This window comes from Chlorocebus sabaeus, chromosome 1 (genome assembly GCF_047675955.1).
Source record: "Chlorocebus sabaeus isolate Y175 chromosome 1, mChlSab1.0.hap1, whole genome shotgun sequence".
Taxonomy (NCBI): Eukaryota; Metazoa; Chordata; class Mammalia; order Primates; family Cercopithecidae; genus Chlorocebus; species Chlorocebus sabaeus.
In genome coordinates this window covers 89,971,723-89,999,029 of record NC_132904.1, presented here as the reverse complement: position 1 = coordinate 89,999,029, position 27,307 = coordinate 89,971,723, and the positions used below count along the sequence as shown (strand labels likewise).

At 35.6% G+C, this 27,307-nt stretch overlaps 1 protein-coding gene and 1 long non-coding RNA gene across 4 annotated transcripts in view; one reads left to right on the top strand and one right to left on the bottom strand.

Annotated features, from left to right (window-relative positions):
- Positions 1 to 27,307, top strand: part of LOC103248232 (uncharacterized) — a 144,346-nt gene that overhangs the window by 40,413 nt on the left and 76,626 nt on the right. The gene's annotated exons all lie outside the window — the stretch shown is intronic.
- The window catches only part of DEUP1 (deuterosome assembly protein 1), a 107,472-nt gene that overhangs the window by 19,539 nt on the left and 60,626 nt on the right, over positions 1 to 27,307 (bottom strand). For all 3 annotated transcript variants that reach the window (XM_073020275.1, XM_008020507.3, XM_073020276.1), the window contains 4 exons: positions 25,724 to 25,829; positions 20,247 to 20,444; positions 18,574 to 18,660; positions 151 to 347 (listed from right to left, as the gene is read on the bottom strand). In XM_073020275.1, coding sequence (XP_072876376.1) covers positions 151 to 347; positions 18,574 to 18,660; positions 20,247 to 20,444; positions 25,724 to 25,829 — 588 coding nt within the window. The remainder of the gene's footprint in view (positions 1 to 150; positions 348 to 18,573; positions 18,661 to 20,246; positions 20,445 to 25,723; positions 25,830 to 27,307) is intronic.

Genomic DNA, 27,307 nt, shown 5'->3' with positions numbered 1-27,307 from the left:
AGCAATGTATCTAATCTACTGCATTATCATTATAAAATAAATTTTAAACCCAGAAGAGAAAGTATATAAAGTTATGATTTGAATTCTTTAACAATAAATTTTAATTACATGTTTTTAAACTTATGCCCTTATATAATGGAGCCAGCATACCTCTCTTCATTTTTTTCCACTTTTATTTGGCTTTGATAGGCATATCTTCCTGTTTCTTCATAGGTGTTTTGATTAGTCCGTGTTGATTTTCCATTGACACGAAGTTTCGCAAGATCATTTCGGAGCCTTTCATTCTCATATTCCAGTTTATTAATAGATGTATGCCTTGAATGTTCCCTGTTAGTGAAGTCCATACTCTAGAGAATAAAATAAACTATCATTGAATAAACTGTCCCTTATAAGTAATGCATATTTTCTGTGTGTTTGGAGACTTGTGCTGGAAAGGCCCTTTCATCTGAGCCGAGTGATGTGACTCTACTCTTGCTCACTTTCTAAATGCTCCTTTCCACCTCCTTATCTCCTCACAACAAGCAGATACCCAGGGGTAGCTGCCACGGAACACATTTGCAATGATGTATGTATTGCATCATCCCCACTGTTGGATGGGCAATACAATATTGCCCATGCTCCAAAACAGAAAAGGTTTACTCTATGCATTATTACTTTCTGTATCTATTTAGGTTGGTGCAAAAGTAATTGTGGTTTTTGCCATTACATTCAATGGCAAAACCGCAATTACTTTTGCACCAACCTAATAGAACAAATTAGCTAGATTTCAAGTTCTTTTTTGTTCATAGACTCTACCTTCTAGTGTTGATTAATAATGGAACTAGAAATAACATGCATTAAATTTTAAAATTTTTTCTGATTAAAATAAGGCATATATTAATATACGGGCACATAAAATCATGTCATTATAGAAAATACAAGGTATTAAGAAGAAAATAAATATTCCATGCTACCAACATTCAGTGATAACTGCTATTAACATTTATATTTATATCTTTCTAGTCTTTTTTCTACCAATGGAAAATACAATGTCAACATAAACTATCAATATAATTATAACGTATGGCTACTTAGAAAAATATAATCAATATACAGTCATGTGTTGTTTAATGATGGGGATACATTCTGACAAATGCGACATTAGCTGATTTCATCATGTGATCATACAGTGTGCCTACACAAACCTAGACGGTATAGCCCACTACACACCTAGGCTGTAAGGTAAAGCCTATTGTTTCTAGGTTACAAACCTGTATAAGTATTTGTGTATCTGAACATACCTAAACATAGAAATATTATAAGCTTTTGGGACCACTGTCCTAATATGCAGTCCATTGTTGACTAAAACATTGCTATGGAGTACAAGACTGTATAAATATCAATATGAAATATAATATAGTCAGTATAAAATATATGCAAACTTACAACATTGTAACTATAGTTACAAAACTGTAATGTATAAAATGCAGTAAAGTTTTAGAAACTGTATTTTCCCTTTAACATTGTATATTCTTAAAAAATAAGATTTTTAATGACTGCATCGGTAGAGGTACAAATAAATTCATTTAACCATTCTTCTATTGTTGAATTTAGTTTGTTTTTTTTTTTCCCCAAAATAATTAACACTGTGTTGATTTCCTTATACACAAATCTTGGTCTATATTTCTCTAGCTGGAGTCCAAGGAGTGGGACCACTGGGTTAAACTGTGTGAATGTTGTTGAAGACCTTGATTAAAAAGTGTCTACCCCCCTCCCCTATAAATCTCATAGATTTCCATCTCATAAATTCCCACCACTAATGTATTAAGGAGCCTGTCTTACTACACTCACAACCATTCAGTATTACCATTTGGTTAAATTTGCCAACTTGATAGATAAAAATAGTAACTTTTATTTAGCTATTAGTGAAGTAGAATATATACGCTTCCTGGCAAATTTTACTCTATCTTTTGTCAATTGTCTATTTGTGTCCTTAGCTTATTTTTTCATTAGGGTGTCTGTGTTTTTCTTACTAATTTGAAGGATTTTTTTTTTTACATTAGGTGTACTAATCCTATGTTACTGTTTCTTAAGTTAGTTGAAAATATGTTTTCCATGTGATTTTAAGTTTTAATTTTAGTGCGTGATATATTTTATACAGAAAGTTTTTTTAATTTTTATTTAATGAAATCTGTCAGTCTTTTTCCCTTGTGACTTCTTTGCTTTTATATTTTTTCTTTTCATTCTAAAAGCTATAAATATTCACTTGTATTTTCTTCTATTTGTTTTATAATTTCATTATTTTACATTTAATTATTTAGTTATTTGGGATTAATTTTGTACAAAATGAGAAAAGACTAAAAATTAATAATTATTTTAATTATTCTAATCATACATTGATTAAAACATCTATTCTCCACTGTTGGATGATTCAGCAAGTTATATACTAAATATAGATTGGGGTCTGATTCCAGATCATTCTATCTTACTGCTTTTACAGTCGAGATTGTGCCAGTTCTACACAATTCTGAGCAATGCATCTTCCTTACAAAGTTTCACTATCTGGTAGGAGACACTCAATTTTAGTGTGTCCTCAGAATAGAATATGAAGTATGTCTAAATTACAAAATGAGAGGTTTAGAGTAAGAATAAAGATTGCTGAGGCCATTTCAATTAAACATAAGAAGTTTCCTAGGGAGTATCTAAACTTTTCACAAAATTTTTAAAAATAGGATATATTCTCACAATAAAAACTCATGAAAAATGCTCTAAATGATTTTACACAGTTCTTTCTAGTCCTCAGATTCAAATATGCATGAGTTGTGTAGCTGCTGTTTAAACAATAGTTCTATGTTTTCAAAAGGGTAACATTTTAGCATACAAAAATAACTTGAGTAAAACATCTTTTTTGAAGCTCCAAATATCTATGGTTCAAAGTCTATAAGACGATAAATAATTACAGCTTAGAACTAAGTTCCTAAGCTTAAAGCTCTGAGTGCCTTTCATAAAGGCATCCCATAAAATCATCCTAAGTTTTCTAAAATTTTTGACTAATTGCACATTGAGAATTATTTACATCCTATCATATTAGTATCAAGAGCAATACATAAGTGCAGAAATACATACATATTAGGTATTAAAATTGTTTACATATTTCTTTTTTTGCTCCAAAGGCCAAATCTGCTTACTACATTTTCCACTTACTACCTATATTAGTAAATATGTAGCAAAGTCTCATTTTTGAATGGAAGAAAATGCTTCAGGAGGGCAAACTTTTCCACAAATCAATACAGGAAAAGTTATATGCCTTCTAAAGCTACTGACTCAGGTGCTCTTTGAAAAAGGAAGGCCATTGAAGGTATTTCTCTGCTTATTAAGCTCTGCCTTTAGGATTTCTCAACATTTATTCTTTTTGAGAGATATAAATGCAGAGAAAAGAGCAATCTGTAGTCTCTTGCTTTAGAAGAGGAAAGAATGCTTATTCTAAAATTAGAGCAGATCTGTGATAAAAATAAAGGAGGCAGGGTCTTATAAATTTTTTCTCCCCATAAGGAAAAAAAATCATATGGGCAGACCTGATTGAAAAGCATTGAGAATAAGACTCATAATTTGACTCTTAATAAGATATCTACCAAAGTATAGAATTCTTGATGGTCCGCTGATCAGTTAAAATTTTGTTTAAGCATTTCCTATAAAATTAGATTTAATCTGTGATTATTTTTGATCCAATGTTGGTTTAAAGTAATTAAGAATAATAATAACGATTTTTAAAACCCTGCGATTTCCTAAATGTACCATAATTAAATAAGTGGTGTGAGCATGAACTAAAAGAATTACACAGGTAATGTATTTGCATATTTTACATTTAAGAGTACATTTTCCTTTACAAAACCCTTTTTCGGAGCCATTTAATTTAATTTAATGTTTTTCTTAAATGCATTTCTAATGATTTCAGGAATATATCCACCCCCACCTCTTGTGTTTCTGATGGATTCTTTTTATCCATCTGTTACTCAACTTTTATTTCTTTCAAAATTTTAGAGTTTGATAATTTTAATCAATTTCTTTATTATTGAAATGGCAAAACCTCCTGGTGCTCATTTACTTCAACAGATTAGGATGAGGCTGGCTGAATTACTGAAGTGTCTAAATAATATTTTGCATGTGTGGTTTTTTTTTTTTTTTTACTTTTGTATATTTAACAGTAACAATTAGGCTAACAAAGCATTTGGACAGAAAGACTGGCTTTAATGATGTTTTTTAGTTAGCATGTTGATTTCAGTACATGAATGGATGTTTTAATCATTGTAAGGGTACTAACTTTTTACGTTACTATTTTATTTAGAAAACTTTACAGATAGTGAAAAGCAAATTAGTCTTTTTTTTTTTTTTTTTTTTTTTTTTTTTTTTGAGATGGAGCCTAGCTCTGTCTCCCAGGCTGGAGTGCAGTGGCCGGATCTCCATTCACTGCAAGCTCTGCCTCCCGGGTTCACGCCGTTCTCCTGCCTCAGCCTCCCGAGTAGCTGGGACTACTGGCGCCCGCCACCACGCCCGACTAATTTTTTGTATTTTTTAGTAGAGACGGGGTTTCACCGTGTTAGCCAGGATGGTCTTGATCTCCTGACCTTGTGATCTGCCCGCCTCGGCCTCTCAGAGTGCTGGGATTACAGGCTTGAGCCACCACTTCCGGCCGCAAATTAGTCTTCTTAAAAATCACCACAGATTCTGAGTTCTAATTAAATATGATTTTGTTATAACTTTCTTAAATAAAAGGAAACTTAATAATACAATTACAGGACTAAGTAAATAAAGCATTAAAAAACCTACCACAATAAGCTTGATTATTTGTTAGCTACCCAAGAGTAGAATAAGAGAAAACCCTTCACTTTTCTCCACTATTCTACGTTCCTCACTGAGACCCAGGAAACCTTAGATACCAGGTAGTTAGTACCATCAGTACATTCCCCAAATGGGAGCTGCATTCCTAGAACTGGGTGACTGCCTGTGGTAAACTTTCATTCTTTAAGTGGAAATGAGCAGGGAGCTTCATAGGCTGTCAAGCAGAAAGATTCTCAAAGCTATATTTGGTTAGAAATAACCAACCTGAAGATCAGTAATTTCCTTGTAGGAAGGAAAAAGTTATTATTTTAATATTTCCCAAATAGCACATATTTTAGAAGACAAAAATAATGATGTAAATATCCTGAGGCAAAATTTCAGCACCAATTATTTAATTCTGTATTTATGCATTCCAATTATTTCAGAAAGAATTAACTGATTATGGATTTTTTCCTAATTATGAAATTTTAATATATAATAGATATGATAAAGTTTTCTTCATTTCAAGAAATTTTCTTCATTAAGAAAGTATAACCAAATAAAACAGCAGGAAGAGAAAATTAATTTATAAAACTAAAAACAATAAAATTAAGAAAAATGTATGAAAATAATAAATCCAAAAGTCAGTATTTTTAAATACTAAAAAAAAAAATCACTTGTGAGTCAGAGTTAAAACAAAAAATAGAGAGCATGCTAAACTATACAAGCTTAGGAATAAGAAAGGAATTATAAACAGAATATAGAAGAGATAAAAAAAATTGTAGGACATTACTACCTTTGGTAATAATAAAACAAGTTGAAATTGATTTCCTAGAAAAATACAAATTACCAAAATAACCTAAGAAGTATTACTAAGAAGTAGTAGTGAAACTTGGATATACCAAGTACTCGAAAAGAGAGTGGAAAAATAATTGAAGATTTACCAGGTCCAGTTTCACAGCTAAATTCTTTCTAACCTTTAAAGAACTGGTACTTCCAATATTACTTAAACTATTCTAAACAACTCATAAAGTTCTCAGCTTATGTTATAAATACAATATAACCTTAAAACAAGTAGAAAAAGAACCATATACAAATCTCATTTATACACACAGATTTTAAATTCTTCTTTTATTGATCCACAATAGATGTATTTTCAGAGTACATAGGATAAATTAGTACATTTAAATAATTTGTAGAGATCAAATCAGTGTACTTAAGGTATCATCACCTTAAATATTTGTCTTTTCTTTACGCTAGAAACAAAATTATTCTCTTTTGGCTATTTCAAAATGTATAATAGGTCATACATATATGTATACATATATATTACCTAGTGCTGAACAATAGGTAACATTTCCAAACAGTATACTTGTACCCATTAATCAACTTCTCTTTATTCTCCCTTCCTCCTATCCTTCCTAGCTTCTGGTAAGCACCAATTCACTTTCTGTCTTCATGAGATCCACGTTTTCAGCTCCCATATATGACTAAGAACATGCAATATTTGCCTTTCTGTGCTTGGCTTATTTCACTTAACATAATGACCTCCAGCAGTTTCATACACGTTGCTACAAATGACAGGATTTCATTCTTTTTTTTCTGGCTGAATAATATTCCACTGTGTATATATACCACATTTCCTTATCCATTCGTCCACTGATAAGCACTTAGGTTGATTTTACATTTTGGCTATTGAAAACAATGCTGTAATAAACATAGGAGTGCAGGTATCTCTTTGATATACTGATTCCTTTCTTTTGGATATATACCCAGTAGTGGAATTACTGGACCATATCATAGTTCTAGTTTTAGTTTTTTGAGAAAACTTTATACTGTTATCTATAGGTGCTATACTAATTTACATTCCCACCAACAGTGTATGAGGGTTGCCCTTCGTCGAGATCCTTGCCAGCATCCACTATTATCTGTCTTTTTAAATAAAAGTCATTTTAACTGGGATATGGTGATATCTGATTGTGGTTTTGATTTGCATTTCTCTGATGATTAGTGATACTGAACTTTTTTTTCATATATCTGTTGGCCATTTGTATGTATTCTTTTGAGAAATGTCTATTCAGATCTTTTGGCCATTATTAAATCAAATTATTATTATTATTTTTTAACTATTGAGTTGTTTGAGCTCCTTATATATTTTGGCTATTAATTCCTTGTCATATGGATAGTTTGCAAATATTTTCTTGCATTCTGTGGGTCATCTTTTCACTTTGTTGATTCTTTTCTTTGCTGTGTAGAAGCTTTTCAGCTTGATATTATCCCACTTACCTATTTTTTCTTTGATTGCCTGTATTTTTAGACCTTACACAAAAAAATCTTTGCTCAGACTAAAGTCATGGAGTATTTCCCTAATGTTTTCTTTTATTAGTTTCATAGTTTCAGGTCTTAGATTTAAGTCTTTAATCAATTTTTATTTGATTTTTGTTTGGTGAGAGATAGGAGTCTAGTTTTATTCTTCTACATGTAATTACCAGTTTTTCCAGCACTATTTATTGAAGAGGCTACCCTTTCCCTATTGTATATTCTTGGAAATACATTATTTTCAATATATCGAATTTTAGTCATTCTAGTGGGTGTGAAGTGGTATCTCACTGTGGTTATCGAAGATTCGTTGGCTCTAAATGCATGGGTTTATATCTGGGTTCTCTATTCTGTTCCATTTGTCTATGTGTCTCTTTTTATGCCAGTACCATGTTGATTTGGTTACTATAGCTTTGTAGTATATTTTGAAGTCAGGTAGTATACTGTCTCCATCTTTGTTCTTTGTACTTAGGGTTTCTTTGGCTATTCAGGGTCTTCTGTTTTTGCATATAAATTTTAGGATAGTTTTTTTTCTATTTATTTGAAGAATGTCATTGGCATTTTGAAGGGATCACACTGAATCTGTACATTGCTGTGGGTAGTATTATCATTTTAATAATATTAAGTCTTCCAATACATGAGAATGGAATATCTTTCCATTTTTTTGTCCTCTTCAATTTCTTTCATCAGAAATATGTAGTTTTCCTTGTATATATCTTTCACTTCTTTGGTTAAATTGATTCTTAGGTATTTCATATTCTTTGTAATTATTGTAAGTGAGATTGCTTTCTTGATTTCTTTTTCAGATTATTCACTATTGACATATAAAAATGTTACTTATTTTGGTATGTTTTTATATCCTGAAACTTTACTGAATTTGTTTATCAATTCTAACAGTTTTTTTGGTGGAGTCTTTAGGGTTTTCTAAGCATAAGATCATATCATCTGTGAACAGGGTTCATTTGACTTCTTCCTCTCCAATTTGGATGCCCTTTTGTGTCTTTCTCTTGCCTAATTGCTCTGGTCAGGACTTCGAGTATTATGCTGAATAAAAGTGGTGAAAGTGGGCATCCTTATCTTGTTCCAGATCTTAGAGGAAAGGCTTTCAATTCTTTCCCATTTAGTGTGATGTTAGCTGTACGTTTGTCATATGTAGCCTTTATTTGCGTATTTGTTTTTGGTATTCTGTGGGGGGAATGAAGCCAGTTTGCTTTTATGCCACCATTTTGAAACTGGAGGTCTGCAGATCTTCATTTCTAAATAAAATATTATCACATAGAATCCGATAGTATATCAAAATAGCTAAGATATGGCTATTATAAGTTTAGTTGTGCTAATCCCAAAAAGACATGTTGAAATCCTAACCCTCGGTACCTCAGAATGTGACCTTATTTGAAAACAGGGTCTTTACAGAGAAAAAATGAGGTCACTAGGGTGGGCCCCAATCCAATAGGACTAGCATCCTATAAGATGGGAAAATTTGGGCACAGAAACAGACACACAAGGAGAGAGGATGATGGGAAGAAGCACAGGAAGAAGATGCCCATGTGAGGACAGAGGTACAGGGAGAATACCATTTGAAGACAGAGGATTGGGCTGATGTATCTGCAAGTCAAGGAATGCCAACGATTGTTGGCAAACCACCAGAATTCAGGAAGAGGTAATGAAGCATTCTCCTCTATAGGTTTCAGAGGGAGCACAGTCCTGCTGACACCTTGAATTTGGACTTCAAGCCTCTAGAACTGTGAGACAATAAATTTCTGTTGTTTCAAGCCAGCCAGCTTTTGGTACTTTGTTACAATAGCCCTATCAAACTAAGACAATGACTAAAAAGGTTTATTCCAAAAATTCAAAGGTGGATCAATATTGGGGAATCTGTTAACCATAGTCTATTACACATCAATAAATTAAAAAACAAAACCCACATAATGTCATATTTCTTAAAAAAGCATTTGATAAAACCAACAGCAATTCTTAATAACAACTCTAAGTAAAATAGAAAAAGATATAACTAAGACCATAAATTAAGAACAAATATATGAAACAGCAAAACTCTAAAACCACATCACTTAAAAACTAGAAAAATTTCCATCAAGCACTATAATTATTTAACATTTTCTTGGAGGTTTTAGCAAATGGTATATGATCAAAAAGAAAAAACCTGGGTTACAAGTAACAGGGGGCGGAGCAAGATGGCCGAATAGGAACAGCTCCAGTCTCCAACTCCCAGCGCGAGCGACACAGAAGACAAGTGATTTCTGCATTTTCAACTGAGGTACTGGGTTCATCTCACTGGGGAGTGCCAGACGATCGGTGCTGGTCAGCTGCTGCAGCCCGACCAGCAAGAGCTGAAGCAGGACGAGGCATTGCCTCACCTGGAAAGCGCAAGGGGGAAGGGAATCCCTTTTCCTAGCCAGGGGAACTGAGACACACAACACCTGGAAAATCGGGTAACTCCCACCCCAATACTGCGCTTTAAGCAAACCGGCACACCAGGAGATCATATCCCACACCTGGCCGGGAGGGTCCCACACCCACGGAGCCTCCCTCATTGCTAGCACAGCAGTCTGTGATCTACCGGCAAGGCAGTAGCGAGGCTGGGGGAGGGGCGCCCGCCATTGCTGAGGCTTAAGTAGGTAAACAAAGCTGCTGGGAAGCTCGAACTGGGTGGAGCTCACAGCAGCTCAAGGAAACCTGCCTGTCCCTGTAGACTCCACCTCTGGGGACAGGACACAGTAAACAATAACAAACGCAGCAGCTCTGCAGACACAAACGACTCTGTCTGACAGCTTTGAAGAGAGCAGTGGATCTCCCAACACGGAGGTTGAGATCTGAGAAGGGACAGACTCCCTGCTCAAGTGGGTCCCTGACCCCTGAGTAGCCTAACTGGGAGACATCCCCCACTAGGGGCAGTCTGACACCCCACACCTCACAGGGTGGAGTACACCCCTGAGAGGAAGCTTCCAAAGCAAGAATCAGACAGGTACACTCGCTGTTCAGAAATATACTATCTTCTGCAGCCTCTGCTGCTGATACCCAGGCAAACAGGGTCTGGAGTGGACCTCAAGCAATCTCCTACAGCTACAACCTACAGCTGAGGATCCTGACTGTTAGAAGGAAAGCTATCAAACAGGAAGGACACCTACACCAAAACCCCATCAGTACATCACCATCATCAAAGACCAGAGGCAGATAAAACCACAAAGATGGGGAAAAAGCAGGGCAGAAAAGCTGGAAATTCAAAAAATAAGAGTGCATCTCCCCCGGCAAAGGAGCGCTGCTCATCGCCAGCAACGGATCAAAGCTGGACGGAGAATGACTTCGACGAGATGAGAGAAGAAGGCTTCAAATTTCTTCAAATTTCTCAGAGCTAAAGGAGGAATTACGTACCCAGCGCAAAGAAACTAAAAATCTTGAAAAAAAAGTGGAAGAATTGATGGCTAGTGTAATTAATGCAGAGAAGCTCACAAACGAAATGAAAGAGACGAAAACCATGGCACGAGAAATATGTGACAAATGCACAAGCTTCAGTAACCGACTCGATCAACTGGAAGAAAGAATGTCAGCGATTGAGGATCAAATGAATGGAATGAAGCGAGAAGAGAAACCAAAAGAAAAAAGAAGAAAAAGAAATGAACAAAGCCTGCAAGAAGTATGGGATTATGTAAAAAGACCAAATCTACGTCTGATTGGGGTACCTGAAAGTGAGGGGGAAAATGGAACCAAGCTGGAAAACACTCTTCAGGATATCATCCAGGAGAACTTCCCCAACCTAGTAGGGCAGGCCAACATTCAAATGCAGGAAATACAGAGAACGCCACAAAGATACTCCTCGAGAAGAGCAACTCCAAGACACATAATTGCCAGATTCACCAAAGTTGAAATGAAGGAAAAAATCTTAAGGGCAGCCAGAGAGAAAGGTCGGGTTACCCACAAAGGGAAGCCCATCAGACTAACAGCAGATCTCTCGGCAGAAACTCTTCAAAACAGAAGAGAGTGGGGGCCAATATTCAACATTCTTAAAGAAAAGAATTTTAAATCCAGAATTTTATATCCAGCCAAACTAAGTTTCATAAGTGAAGGAGAAATAAAATTCTTTACAGATAAGCAAATGCTTAGAGATTTTGTCACCACTAGGCCTGCCTTACAAGAAACCCTGAAGGAAGCACTAAACATGGAAAGGAACAACTGGTACCAGCCATTGCAAAAACATGCCAAAATGTAAAGACCATCAAGGCTAGGAAGAAACTGCATCAACTAACGAGCAAAATAACCAGTTAATATCATAATGGCAGGATCAAGTTCACACATAACAATCTTAACCTTAAATGTAAATGGACTAAATGCTCCAATTAAAAGACACAGACTGGCAAACTGGATAAAGAGTCAAGACCCATCAGTCTGCTGTATTCAGGAGACCCATCACACACGCAGAGACATACATAGGCTCAAAATAAAGGGATGGAGGAAGATTTACCAAGCAAATGGAGAACACAAAAAAGCGGGGGTTGCAATACTAGTCTCTGATAAAACAGACTTTAAACCATCAAAGATCAAAAGAGACAAAGAAGGCCATTACATAATGGTCAAGGGATCAATTCAACAGGAAGAGCTAACTATCCTAAATATATATGCACCCAATACAGGAGCACCCAGATTCATAAAGCAAGTCCTTAGAGACTTACAAAGAGACTTAGACTCCCATACAATAATAATGGGAGACTTCAACACTCCACTGTCAACATTAGACAGATCAACGAGACAGAAAGTTAACAAGGATATCCAGGAATTGAACTCATCTCTGCAGCAAGCAGACCTAATAGACATCTATAGAACTCTCCACCCCAAATCAACAGAATATACATTCTTCTCAGCACCACATCGTACTTACTCCAAAATTGACCACGTAATTGGAAGTAAAGCACTCCTCAGCAAATGTACAAGAACAGAAATTATAACAAACTGTCTCTCAGACCACAGTGCAATCAAATTAGAACTCAGGACTAAGAAACTTCATCAAAACCTCTCAACTACATGGAAACTGAACAACCTGCTCCTGAATGACTACTGGGTAAATAACCAAATGAAGGCAGAAATAAAGATGTTCTTTGAAACCAATGAGAACAAAGATACAACATACCAGAATCTCTGGGACACATTTAAAGCAGTGTGTAGAGGGAAATTTATAGCACTAAATGCCCACAAGAGAAAGCAGGAAAGATCTAAAATGGACACTCTAACATCGCAATTAAAAGAACTAGAGAAGCAAGAGCAAACACATTCGAAAGCTAGCAGAAGGCAAGAAATAACTAAGATCAGAGCAGAACTGAAGGAGATAGAGACACAAAAAACCCTCCAAAAAATCAATGAATCCAGGAGTTGGTTTTTTGAAAAGATCAACAAAATTGACAGACCACTAGCAAGACTAATAAAGAAGAAAAGAGAGAAGAATCAAATCGACGCAATTAAAAATGATAAAGGGGATATCACCACCGACCCCACAGAAATACAAACTACCATCAGAGAATACTATAAACACCTCTACGCAAATAAACTGGAAAATCTAGAAGAAATGGATAATTTCCTGGACACTTACACTCTTCCAAGACTAAACCAGGAAGAAGTTGAATCCCTGAATAGACCAATAGGAGGCTCTGAAATTGAGGCAATAATTAATAGCCTACCAACCAAAAAAAGTCCAGGACCAGATGGATTCACAGCTGAATTCTACCAGAGGTACAAGGAGGATCTGGTACCATTCCTTCTGAAACTATTGCAATCAATAGAAAAAGAGGGAATCCTCCCTAACTCATTTTATGAGGCCAACATCATCCTGATACCAAAGCCTGGTAGAGACACAACAAAAAAAGAGAATTTTAGACCAATATCCCTGATGAACATCGATGCAAAAATCCTCAATAAAATACTGGCAAACCGGATTCAGCAACACATCAAAAAGCTTATCCACCATGATCAAGTGGGCTTCATCCCTGGGATGCAAGGCTGGTTCAACATTCGCAAATCAATAAACATAATCCAGCATATAAACAGAACCAAAGACAAGAACCACATGATTATCTCAATAGATGCAGAAAAGGCTTTTGACAAAATTCAACAGCCCTTCATGCTAAAAACGCTCAATAAATTTGGTATTGATGGAACGTACCTCAAAATAATAAGAGCTATTTATGACAAACCCACAGCCAATATCATACTGAATGGGCAAAAACTGGAAAAATTCCCTTTGAAAACTGGCACAAGACAGGGATGCCCTCTCTCACCACTCCTATTCAACATAGTGTTGGAAGTTCTGGCTAGGGCAATCAGGCAAGAGAAAGAAATCAAGGGGATTCAGTTAGGAAAAGAAGAAGTCAAATTGTCCCTGTTTGCAGACAACATGATTGTATATTTAGAAAACCCCATTGTCTCAGCCCAAAATCTCCTTAAGCTGATAAGCAACTTCAGCAAAGTCTCAGGATATAAAATTAATGTGCAAAAATCACAAGCATTCTTATACACCAGTGACAGTCAAACAGAGAGCCAAATTAGGAATGAACTCTCATTCACAATCGCTTCAAAGAGAATAAAATACCTAGGAATCCAACTTACAAGGGATGTAAAGGACCTCTTCAAGGAGAACTACAAAGCACTGCTCAGTGAAATAAAAGAGGACACAAACAAATGGAAGAACATACCATGCTCATGGATAGGAAGAATCAATATCGTGAAAATGGCCATACTGCCCAAGGTAATTTATAGATTCAATGCCATCCCCATCAAGCTACCAATGAGCTTCTTCACAGAATTGGAAAAAACTGCTTTAAAGTTCATATGGAACCAAAAAAGAGCCCGCATCTCCAAGACAATCCTAAGTCAAAAGAACAAAGCTGGAGGCATCACGCTACCTGACTTCAAACTATACTACAAGGCTACAGTAACCAAAACAGCATGGTACTGGTACCAAAACAGAGATATAGACCAATGGAACAGAACAGAGTCCTCAGAAATAATACCACACATCTACAGCCATCTGATCTTTGACAAACCTGAGAGAAACAAGAAATGGGGAAAGGATTCCCTATTTAAGAAATGGTGCTGGGAAAATTGGCTAGCCATAAGTAGAAAGCTGAAACTGGATCCTTTCCTTACTCCTTATACGAAAATTAATTCAAGATGGATTAGAGACTTAAATGTTAGACCTAATACCATAAAAATCCTAGAGGAAAACCTAGGTAGTACCATTCAGGACATAGGCATGGGCAAAGACTTCATGTCTAAAACACCAAAAGCAACGGCAGCAAAAGCCAAAATTGACAAATGGGATCTCATTAAACTAAAGAGCTTCTGCACAGCAAAAGAAACTACCATCAGAGTGAACAGGCAACCTACAGAATGGGAGAAAAGTTTTGCAATCTACTCATCTGACAAAGGGCTAATATCCAGAACCTACAAAGAACTCAAACAAATTTACAAGAAAAAAACAAACAACCCCATCAAAAAGTGGGTAAAGGATATGAACAGACATTTCTCAAAAGAAGACATTCATACAGCCAACAGACACATGAAAAAATGCTCATCATCACTGGCCATCAGAGAAATGCAAATCAAAACCACAATGAGATACCATCTCACACCAGTTAGAATGGCGATCATTCAAAAGTCAGGAAACAACAGGTGCTGGAGAGGATGTGGAGAAATAGGAACACTTTTACACTGTTGGTGGGATTGTAAACTAGTTCAACCATTATGGAAAACGGTATGGCGATTCCTCAAGGATCTAGAACTAGATGTACCATATGACCCAGCCATCCCATTACTAGGTATATACCCAAAGGATTATAAATCATGCTGCTATAAAGACACATGCACACGTATGTTTATTGCAGCACTATTCACAATAGCAAAGACTTGGAATCAACCCAAATGTCCATCAGTGACAGATTGGATTAAGAAAATGTGGCACATATACACCATGGAATACTATGCAGCCATAAAAAAGGATGAGTTTGTGTCCTTTGTAGGGACATGGATGCAGCTGGAAACCATCATTCTCAGCAAACTATCACAAGAACAGAAAACCAAACACCGCATGTTCTCACTCATAGGCGGGAACTGAACAATGAGATCACTTGGACTCGGGAAGGGGAACATCACACACCGGGGCCTATCATGGGGAGGGGGGAAAGGGGAGGGATTGCATTGGGAGTTATACCTGATGTAAATGACGAGTTGATGGGTGCAGCACACCAACATGGCACAAGTATACATATGTAGCAAACCTGCACGTTGTGCACATGTACCCTACAACTTGAAGTTTAATAATAATAAATAAATTAAAAAAAAAAAAAGAAAAAACCTACTATCGGCAGTGGAAAAGAGATATGACTATTTTTGTTGATATGATTTTGTATCTCAGAAAACCCTAAGAAACCTCTAGTAAAAAGTCTACTTAAGTTAATAAGATAATTTGTATTTTTCTATATTAACAATAAGTTCCAAGATATTGAAAAAGGAAAATATTTTATTCATAACAGTGCTAAAAATTGCAAAACACTTGGGAATAAATTGTGTTATTTATTTTATTTTTTTATTTTAACAGCAAACTCATCTTTGAAAAACACCTAGGAATACATTTTAAAAGAAAAGGACATAACCTATACAAAGAAAATGGTAAGATCTTATTGAAAAACATAAAATATGAAGAAATGGAAAGCCATTCTCGGATGGAAAAATTTACTACAATGAAAATGCCAAATCAAAGTTAATCTATAAACTTAATTCAATCCCAAATAGGATCCAACAGGAAATTACCAGGATAAACTAAATAAATTGAGCTTAATGGTTACATAAAAGTTTAAATTTGGTTTCTATTTTATATCCCATGCAGAATAAATGGATTAAAGACTTGGATGACAGATATAATAATCTTTGGGAAAAAACTGACGCTATATATATCTAGAAGGGAGAACTGTTAGTCAAAGAAGGAAACTCAGAAGCTATAAACAAAGAGATCAAGTAGAAGTTTAAAGCATTTTGCATGGCCAAAAAAAGTCATAAAGTTCCAAACAACAGATTTGGAAAAGCACTGTTAAAAATTGACATGAGGGTGGGTGCAGTGGCTCGCACCTGTAATCCCAGCACTTCGGGAGGCCAAGGCTGGCAGATCACTTGAGGTCAGGAGTTCGAGACCAATCTGGCCACCCCGTCTCTACTGAAAATATATAAAAGTGAGCTGGGCATGGTGGCATGTGCCTGTAATCCCAGCTACTTGGGAGGCTGAGGCAGGAGAATTGCTTGAATCCAGGAGGTGGAGGCTGCAGTGAGCCAAGATTGTACCACTGCACTCCAGCCTGGGTGACAGAGTGAGATTCCAACTCAAAAAAAAAATAAAATTGACACGAAAAAGACAAATAAGCCAACAGAAATATGGGCAAAGGATATTTCTAATTCATATTGGTACACATTGTCAATAAATATACAAAAATATGTTCACCTGTTAAATCAGGGAAATGCAAATTAAAGACCTATTGAGAAATTACTTTATAACCATCAGAATGACAAAAATTAAAAAGACCAACAACAGCTATTGCCTACAAGAATGAAATTTTAAAAGGTACTCTCATACAGAGATGGTAGACATATGATTTAACAATAGCTATTAAAATTAAAACAAACATATCCTTTGAATTAGCAATTTTACTCCTAGGAAGGCTATTCCAAGGTGTATGTAGAAGGATTTTTCTTACAGTATTGTTCATCAGGCAAAATTCTGGAAACAGAGTTGAATAAATTATCCCTGAAATAACTATAAAAATCATTTAATAAATTTTGATACACACCATGGAATATTATCAAGCTATTATAAAAATAAAATAGACTTAAATTAGTTAACTTGGAAAGATTCCAAGGGATACTGTTGAGTGAACAAAAACAAGACACAGAGAAGTATCTGTTATGATTCAACTTTAAAAAGATGATAAAATCCCCAAATAGGTACTATATGACTATATGTATATATATATGAAAAAGTTTAAAATAATACATACCAAGTAGTTAACATGTATCATCTAGAGGAGGGGGGGTATAATGTGGGTTGGAGGAAAGAGGGAGGAGTAAAGCAAGCAGCAACAACAAAATGACTACACTAAAATTGCCCTTATGTAAGTTACGATTAAATTTGTAAAAAATTACGTATATCTTATATGAACATACATTTTTTTTCTAAGAAATTAGAAAAATAAAAGGATGTTTACTGATTTGTAGAGATGTTCATGGACTGTCAAAAGGTAGTTTTGGAATAATGTATATATTGTACATTTATTTCTGTAAAAGAACATTCAACCCATCTCCTCCTTATGTGTGCATATGCAAGGAAAAAGTTACAGATGCTACCACAAACACTAATTCGTTAGCACTGGATATCTTTGGATTGGGATAGGGTTGTGGATCATAAGCTTCTTTATACATATCTGTGTCTGCTATTTCTTAAAAACACAAAAAGGTGAACAAAGTCAAACTCCTAAAGGAGCCAGAATTAGGCACGCTCAGTGGGGGCTGTGATAACCCAGAATTTACACTTAAAAAACATTCAGACTGAAATGTGAAAAAAACCCACAAATACCATTTTGTGAGGGGAAAAGGCACTCACGGAGTCAGGATCTGATTTAACTTTTTGTGTGTTCAGCATTTAGAAACAAAAGTGTCATAGATGACACACTTTTTTCAATGTAACAAATAGGAAAATCACTTATGCCTTACTTTTTATTCATCTCTATTCCAATCACATGATCCATTAACCATGCCCAAAGAAGAAGACAGAATGCTTCCAGAACCTTTCTACTCTTTCGATGCTAGAATATGGACCATTATGAGAACAAGTACATAATATCACAGAAATATAGTATGATAGCTTAAGGAGGGCCAACGGAGAATGCCTAATTCAATTCCCTTATTTTATAGCTGAGGAAACTGAGGCCTGAATAAGTAATTACCATTTTCATCTCTTACCCTTTCCATTCCTCATATGGTAGAAAATTATCTTAGAATGTCCTCAGAGCAAATAAATGATAACAAGTTAACAATATTTCATTCATTCAATAAATAAAAATTCTCGTGTAAAGATCAACTTTCTATTGTTACATTAAACAATTGAAAGGAGATGCACAGGCTGGGCGCGGTGGCTCACGCCTGTAATCTCAGCACTTTGGGAGGCCGAGGTGGATGGATCACGAAGTCAGGAGATTGAGCCCAATCCAACCAAAGAACAAGGGAGAAAATCAGACATTCCAGTGTTCTAGCCTGAGGATAAAAGTAACCTCAGCTGAAGTGCAAGATAATTTACCACCCAACTCCTTCATGTCTAACACATAGCAAGTGCTCAATAAATGATGTCTGGGTCAATTGTGACCAATTCAGTAATCTCTTTGTTCAATTTATTGAATGATGTCAGCATATTACCATGTATCGTCCAGGGTCTAAATCTCCCATCATTCCTTTTAGATGTGTGTTTTCAGTTCTGACAGCTTTATATTTCATATCTGAGACCTGAAATTAGCAGATAAAAGGTAAATGTAAAATTCGTAATAAAAACTCATAATTCTACTAAAATTTTGTTTTGTGGATACAAATATTTTCTAAGTGTAATGAAGGGAAACACTTCTTCAGTATAATCAATAACATTCAAGTATTCTGATTTAGTTCTTGTATCTTTGGTAGGCACCACTTTATGTCTTTTTCTAATCAATGCTAAACTACAAACATATACTTTCACTAATGATTCATTTACTTTTGTCCTCTAATCCCAAAATTCAATTTCTGGTTTCTATTTTCTATTGTATGCAAATTGTCACCAGAAAAAGCACATGTTAAAAACATGTTTGAATAACTGTCCATTAAATTTATTCAACACCTGATTAATTTTTACAACAGGCAATACATAACTTTCTTGTTTAATTTTGTTCTTTCTGATATTTCTGCCAAAGTTCCATCTTTTTTAGTGACTACTTCATTTTGTCTCTCAATTTATTTTATCTTTCCCTGATTTATTCTACTTGACAAGACTTGGATATAGTATCTGTCCTTTTATTTCTCTAGAACTCATTTCTGTATAAAACGCCTGCCTCAAAAAGATTTACTTTTGTCACTTACTAATTATATGCTCATTGGCAAAACCTAGAAAATGTACGAAAATATAAAGGTGAAAATAAAAATTATTCATAATTCAACTACCCAGATCACTGTTAACACCTGTAAAATATCCCTCCCTCTACAGGTACAACCAAAGCGATTTTCCCATCTGTGTTGTTTTCCTGTGTACTGCACCAATAAATCACGATTTAAGGCTTACAACTGGGCAAAGGCTAAATCTTTTCAGTTTTCATAATTCACACGATTTTAGGCGTGCTATTTGTGAAGTGACCCTCATATGCCTAGAAAATTATTAAATGATGCTGTCAAAACCTTTAGATTTGGGGTAAAAAGGCAGATAAACCCTGTGCTTTCAATAGTAGGCCATCCATTTGATCATGAGTAAGGGATGGAGGGAATTTAAAAAATAAATAGGCAGGAAGGAAAGGAAGGGTGTAGACATTACTTGTAGTATTTCAACAGAAGAATGTTACAATTGCTGTTTTTCCCCATGCACCATGCTGTGCATTTGCATGTTCAGTAAATATGAACTAATTTTCATGTTTCAACATCCATTTGTAAAAAACCTAAAAGAAATACATGAAATGTGGGGGAGGGGTGGGAAGTGTTGAAGAAGAGATGGAATAGAGACTTCTTTTTAAAGATAAAAATGTTAATGGAAGAGAAATACAGAAAAAAATACTCAGAAATATTTGATTAGAGTGTACTGTGGGAGGTGATCAGAATATAGGTTACAAGAAAATGGAAAGATGAGATTTAATGAAATTGTCTTGCACTGTCATTGCCCTAGTGCTTTTTGTTGGTGACACTTCGTGTTATCTCTCAAAGGTTTTATTTATGTAACACCACAAAGCATTTCTGTGAAGCTAGTCTCAGAAATAATACCAAGAAATGCAATGTTTTCATTAGTCAATAATGAAGGCTCCAGTTGGCACTGAGCAAGGGTGTGCCCTAGACAAGTGCTGTTCTGCCTGTTTGCATACCTGTTCTTTTGCTAACATTTTTTCTTTTATTTCTAATTCCATTTTTAACTGTTTTTCCAGAAGGGCAGCTTTCTTCGTGACAGTTGCTATAGTGATCTCCTTCTGATGAAGCTCTTCTGTTAGGTCAGAGATTTCATTCCTCATTCTTTCCTGCTCAGAGTTATGGTACTCTTCCTCCTGTTGGAGTTGGCTTCTTATCTGCAGCAGATAGAGACTGGAAATATTATCAAATCCTTTTATTTATAGAATAGCTTAAAACTTTTAATGGCCATGTTCAGCCCTCCTATTCTAAAACTGTCAGGGCCCACTTTACCCTCCTTTTCTGATCAATGCTAAATTAAAAACAGATACTTATAATAATGACTCATTACCTTTATTCCTTCCAATTCCAACATTTCATTTCTCACTTCTATTTTCTTTTGTATACAAATCATCACCTATGACTGATACTACTTTGATAACCACTTTGAGAGGAAGGTGAAGAAAGTATTATCAAGCATTTTCATGGAGAAAAAAGTTGGCTTTAAAATGGTTATGTGATTTGCTCAAAGTCATAAAGCTAATAATTGGCAAACCTAGGACTGGAATCTAGGTTTCTTGGCTTTAAATTCAGTGCTTTTTAAAAACTAAAACAGGCTGTACTGTTTATAACTAAACATTTGTTTCTCAGAATCACATCACAGTAAATTTCAAACAATATCTTCATGAAAACTCATCACTTCCCTTGCTTAAGCCTCCTATTTTCTGAATCTTGGCTACGTTTCCATGTTAGAAACCTCTGGATTGTCTCTGACTCCTCTCCACCCTTGTCCTCCCAAACCTGGTCAGGCAATCAATTCTGTCCATTCTATTTCAACCTCTTTTAAATCTTGCCTCTGCTCTCCATTCCTACAACTGCTGTCTTGGTCCAGCCTTTTAGTATCTTTCTAGAAACCACTTACTGTTTCCAATCCTTGAGACTTAAAGTACATAATCATCCATCTAAAAAAAAATCATAGTCCATTGGAGGAAATAGAAAAATAGACAATTACAGCACAGTGTTGCAATCAGTGTCAGCAGTATGTAGTGGCAGTGTGTGTAACCCAGCCTAGGGATGTCAGGATAGGATTCCCAGAGGAAGGATCATCAGACCCAAAACTGAAGGATGAATGAATGCCAGTTAGATGATAGAGATGCTGTAGCCGGGCGTGGTGGTGTGTGGCAAGCTGAGGTGGGAAGGATGCCTGGAACCCGGGAGGCAGCCGTTGCAGTACAGTGGGCTGAGATCACGCCACTGCACTCCAGCCTGGGCGACAGAGCAAGACCCTGTCTCAAAATCCTGTCTCAAAAAAAAAAAAAAAAAAGAAAAGAAAAGAAAAAAAGGGTATAGAAAAAAATAGAACATAGAGATGCTCTACGAAAAGTAAAAACATTAGCTAGGTGTGGTGGCATGTGCGTTCAGTCTCAGTTACTCAGGTGGAAGGGACAGTGCGGTGGGGGGATCCCTTGAGCCTAGGAGGTCCAGGTTGTAGTGGGCCCCGATTGTGCCACTGTATTTCAGCCTGAATGACACAGCAGGATCCTGTCTCAAAAAAAAAAAAAAAAAAAAAAAAAGAAGGAGAAGGAGGTGGAGGAGGAGGAGGAGGAGGAGGGGGAGGAGGAAGAAGAAAAAGGAGGAGGAGGAAGAGGGCTCCCAGGCAAAGAGCTCAGTGAGTGTAAGCATGGGAGTGAAACAGAACAATGACACACTGAGTGAACTAAAAGGAGTCTGGGGTACCTAGGAGTTAGCTGCTCTGAGAAATAAGGTTGGAGAGTTAAGTAGAGGCTAGTCACAAAATAAACATACGAATTTTCTCCAGGGCACTTTTTTAAAATGGATTTTTTTTTTTTCATTTCACTTTTAAACATTTCAGTATGTATCTTTAAAAGAACAAGGCTCTCTCTCTCTTTTTAAATGTAGCCAGAATGTTATTACAATGTCTGTAAAAAGTAACAGTTCCTCAATCTCATCAAGTATCTAGGCAGTATTCAAATTTAAGCTTGTCTCAAAAATATAATAAATGTTGTTTAAGTTTAATTGAATTAGGATCTAAATATGATCCATTCATTGGGACTGGTTCATATCTTTCTATAGCCTCTCTTTTTGTGTGTTCTAAGTACTTTATATGCATCATCTCATTTAATCCCCACAATGTCTCTCTATTTTGCAGACTACTCTATTTAGAAGATTAGAAAATTAAGGTGCATAACTTTCCACATCACATTTCTTGTGAAAGGCAGTCTAATTCCAGGACCTGTGAACTGTTGTGCTCTGCAACCTCTGTGGGAAGGGTCCTGGAAGGTATGGAAAGTGGTTCACATTTGGAAAAACCTGAGTTTTAGGGGTTGACACCTACAGAGAGATTGGAAAAATCTGGGTTTTAGGGGATGACTCCTAGAGTGAGATTAGAAAAAGCTGTGTTTCAGGGGATGGCACTTAGAGTGGGGTGACCTAACATGGAAAGTACGCATGCCCAGAGCCAAATGTGATCCACCATCAGGCTTTATGCCACCAACCCTTCCTTCATCTGATTCTATTCATATTACCAACATACTTAGAATTTCAGAGTTGGATATGACTTTAGAAATCACATGATTGAACCTCATCATTTAACAGATTTTTTTTAAAAAGACTCACAGGAACGAGAACGAGGCGGAGACTAAGAGGTACGAGCATAAGTATCCTAACCCAGAGGACAATATTACAAGTCTCTTTTAATCTCTTCTGTCTCCAAGTTTTTACCTTCCAATTTATTTGATGAAATGACATGGTCAGTCTATAGTTTGTCCCAGTATGGATTTTGCTGATCGCATCCCTTTGGCATAGTTTAACATGTTCCACTTAAAATGGAACTTTTTTTTTTTTTTTTTGAGACAACATCTTGCTTTGTCACCCAGGCTGGAGTGCAGTGGCACGATCTCAGCTCACTGCACCACTACCTCCCGGGTTCAAGCAATTCTCCTGACTCAGCCTCCCAAGTAGCTGGGACTACAGGCGAGTGCCACCATGCCTAGCTAATTTTTCTATTTTTAGTAGAGATGGGGTTTCACCATATTGGCCAGGATGGTCTCGAACTCCTGACCTCGTGATCCGCCCGCCTCGGCCTCCCAAAGTGCTGGGATTACAGGTGTGAGCCACCGTACCTGGCCAAAATGGAACTTTTAAAATGTAAAAAAATGAACATACTACTGTGAAAAAGGAGTAAACTATTTTTATTATTTTCACAATATTTAGATGTTAACACAACATGCTATACTGCAAAGCTTCTTTCTTAATGAAAGAAGAAACTAATTTACCTGAACTCCAAATGACTTTTAGTTTATTGAAAATGTGAAAGTTATCACAAAATAAATGGCTAAAACAGTTCTATACTGGAAAAAAGGAAAAAAAATGCTTGCAAGATTCATAATATATAGCTCTTGTTAGTTTTATTACAAGAGAATGAAAATGCTCTCCAGAAACACTTGGAAACTTTTTTTTTTTTTTTAAGAAAGAGTTTTGCTCTGTCGCCCAGGCTGGAGTGCTGTGACGCAATCTCGGCTCACTGTAACCTCCGCCTTCCAAGTTCAAGCAATTTTCCTGCCTCAGCCTCCTGAGTAGCTGGGATTACAGGTGTGCGCCACCACACCCAGCTAATTTTTGTATTTTTAGTAGAGATGGGGTTTCACCATGTTGGTCAAGCTGGTCTCAAACTCCTGACTTCGTGATCTGCCCACCTCAGCCTCCCAAAGTGCTGGGATTACAGGCATGAGCCATTGTGCCCGGCCACTTGGAAGCTATTTATATAAAATTCATTTGTTACCTTTTTTTGCACAGCATTCTGGTATCTAGTGGCTTCCAAGAGCCTATAAAGAATTTTGTGCCTCATATTCTCTCCCACCATATCAAAACTGTGCAAAATCAGAAGATTCTTTATTTTTCTCAAAGTTTTATTACTTTATCTAAATCTACGAGGTTAAGAATCATGTAACTATAGGTGGCTTTAACCAATCTTTTATCATTTACTGGGGATACCAGTGAAAAATAGTTTTTTAAAGTTATATTTTCAAGTCAGTAAAATAAATTTTGTAAGATTATATGGCATTAAAGTGTTCAAAATGTATGAAAAATGATCATTGATTCATAACACCTTTTCTCTACTTAACCTCTATTAGTTCTCTGACAGTCAACTGTTTGGCAGACAGTACCTGTCTTTCATATTATTGTATTTCCTATAGAAATTAGCAGAATAGCTATAGTTCTCCTAGATACTCGATAAATGTTTGTTAAATTTGTACAAACAACTGAATTTATGACCCTATATATTTATGAGAAAATTTAACCTTAATATTAACTAACTCATTCTCTAAGTATTTATTTTTATTTACTGTGTGTCAAGCACTATGCAGTGCACTAATTGATAATTCAAAGCCACACCCAGGTTTATTTAACTTTTAATTGTTTAGATTTTATAGCATTAAATATTCTGCCTGATCCTCAAACCTAAAGACCAGAGAGGTGGAGAGTAGCTATGATAAATTCATAGAAAGAAGGCCATTACCAGATTGTACTAGAGGGAGGAGAGAATAATACTCTTTGTAGGAGAGTAAAGAACTACAAGCTATTTAAGGACAGTGCCCACGACTTACTCATCCTTGTATTTCTAGCTCCAGGAGAGTTCCTGGCACATGTTAGGTGCTCAGTGAAAAAATGTGGGTGCAATAAAAAAGTACTGAGCCAATATTTACTAGATGCTTCCTCTGAGCTAAATCCTATTTTAAGCACTTTAAGTGCATTATCTCATGGATTTTAACTTAGGGTAAGAGTGTGGATACTGGAGCCAGATTGCCTAGATTCAAATATGGCCTCTGCCACTTAATAGCTGTGTAATTTTGAAGGAAGTTACTTTTTCTCAGTGCCTTAGTTTCCTCAAATGTAAAAAGAGGGTAATATTAGGACCTACTTTATTAGATGGTTGTGAGGAATAAATGAAGTAGGATTTCTTAAGTCCTTAGAACAGTTCCTGGCACATGGTAACTGCTATTTAAGTAGCAGTTATTATTAACTCATTTAATCCTCATCACAAACTTATGAGGTAAGTACCAATTATTTCCATCTTAGAAATGAGGCTCCTCAGTATCTTGCACAGGAAACTTCTGCAAGCTTATGTGCATGGTTGAGCACCAGAGTCTGTGCTCTCAACTTTCTTGCTGTAAGCCACCTATCATGGAGCCTCTGGCCCTCTACCCTCAACGTTTCGTGGGAAGTCTCCTAGTTGCAGAGTGATAACTTAAGGTTTGTGTTTTTTGTAGTCTCACACAGAAAAATGTCGGAATTAGCAGCTTGGTAGATAATCACCTTACAAAAAAATACAGAAGGAAAACAAACGGAGTGAGAAGAAAGATTTTTTTAAACTCCCTTTGTAGAGTTTAAAGAGTTCACATCTACCTGAAAAAATTGAGCTCATTATTTTTCATACCTTGTTCAATTCTTTTTCATGATTTGGTTGATCTTGCATCACTGAAAACAGCTCTTTTCTTTTCCTTTCTGGTTCTTTAATAGAAGGCAAATGAGATGATTCAAGTCTACAAATTAAACATAAAGTAATGATTAAAATTAAGCTTAATGTGATAAATTGTTATGATTATATTGTTAATTTAGACCATTACAGGCTGTAGAGATAGATCATTACTTTGTTGGAAACATTTTTAGTTACAGAAATTCCAAGTTCTAATACATTCAGATCCCATAAGTATTTACATCTTTAAGTGCAAATGGTTTTAATGGAAGAAAGGAAGCAATTAATAAGGAATTTCAATTATACATTAAAAATTGGCAGAATACTGGGATTGCATATGTAGATAAGATTTTGGGATAAAAAGAAAAAACTGTTTCCTATAATAAAATAGATTGGTAACCCATTTAAAAAAAGGAAATACACCCAACTTGCTAATGTATTGTGGAAAGGAACTATGTCATGAGAAGTCTAAGGGGAGCAATTGTTCTATAAAAGAGATAAAATATCATTAACTCTGACAGTCTAACCAGAGAGTACTCAAATACATCTACTCTTTGGCTGCTCAATTTATAAAGTGGAATTGCAACCACATATTAATACTAGAGGGGAAAAACAGAAACTAGTATAAATAGTATAATACCCACAGGAGGTTTGAAGATGTCTAAGCGGATAATGTTCACTTTCATATGAGACAAACCAGTGAAATAAAAATCACAAAAACACAAAAGCAAAGATAATTAAGTGGGGGAAGCGGCATGCTTTCTACTGGAAGTCAGGCTTGACTATTCTGGAGGAGTCTGTTGTTTTGAGGAACATATCCACTTGTGAGTACAATTTTAGGTTTCCAGAGAACTTGTGAGAAGATTCTACACCTTCAGAAACTTCAACCACACAAATAAAAACCCCAAATCTGAGTAATGATAAAGAAATTACTAATTTAAAGATTAAATAGAGGATCTATTATAAAAGGTATAAGTTGGTAGTGATATCCCTGAGCTACATGTATCTAGACTAGATTGCTTTTTTTGTGATTGTCAAATATATATCTTAACTGTGGATAACAAAGGATATCAGAGTATAATATACTGCTGTAATGTTAACATTCAGGAAAAACCATCTTTAGCATTTTTATGTGTGGTAAATATATTTTTCCCTATGCATATAAAGATATATATACTTCCCATACAATTGGAATATACTATACACATTATTTTTCAGCCTTCTTTTGTTTCCCACTTAGTAATATATTGTGAGCATTTTCCATTTTATCCAATATTCTCCTGAAATATTATTTCAGGATCAGTCTTAAGTTTTCATTATTTCCTATAATTTGAAATGAGTGAAAAAATTCCCTATTTTTCAATTCTTCCTAAGCAATTTCAGGAAGTAGAATGCTGAATTGAATGCTAAAATCCTCATGGTGATCTTGCAAAGTTCAGTAATTGAATGAAACAAATGTCAAACTCCAATGTGGATGAGTGCATAGAAGAAAACTGTAATCATGATAATATAAAATGCTAATGCACATATATAAGGGAACTATTA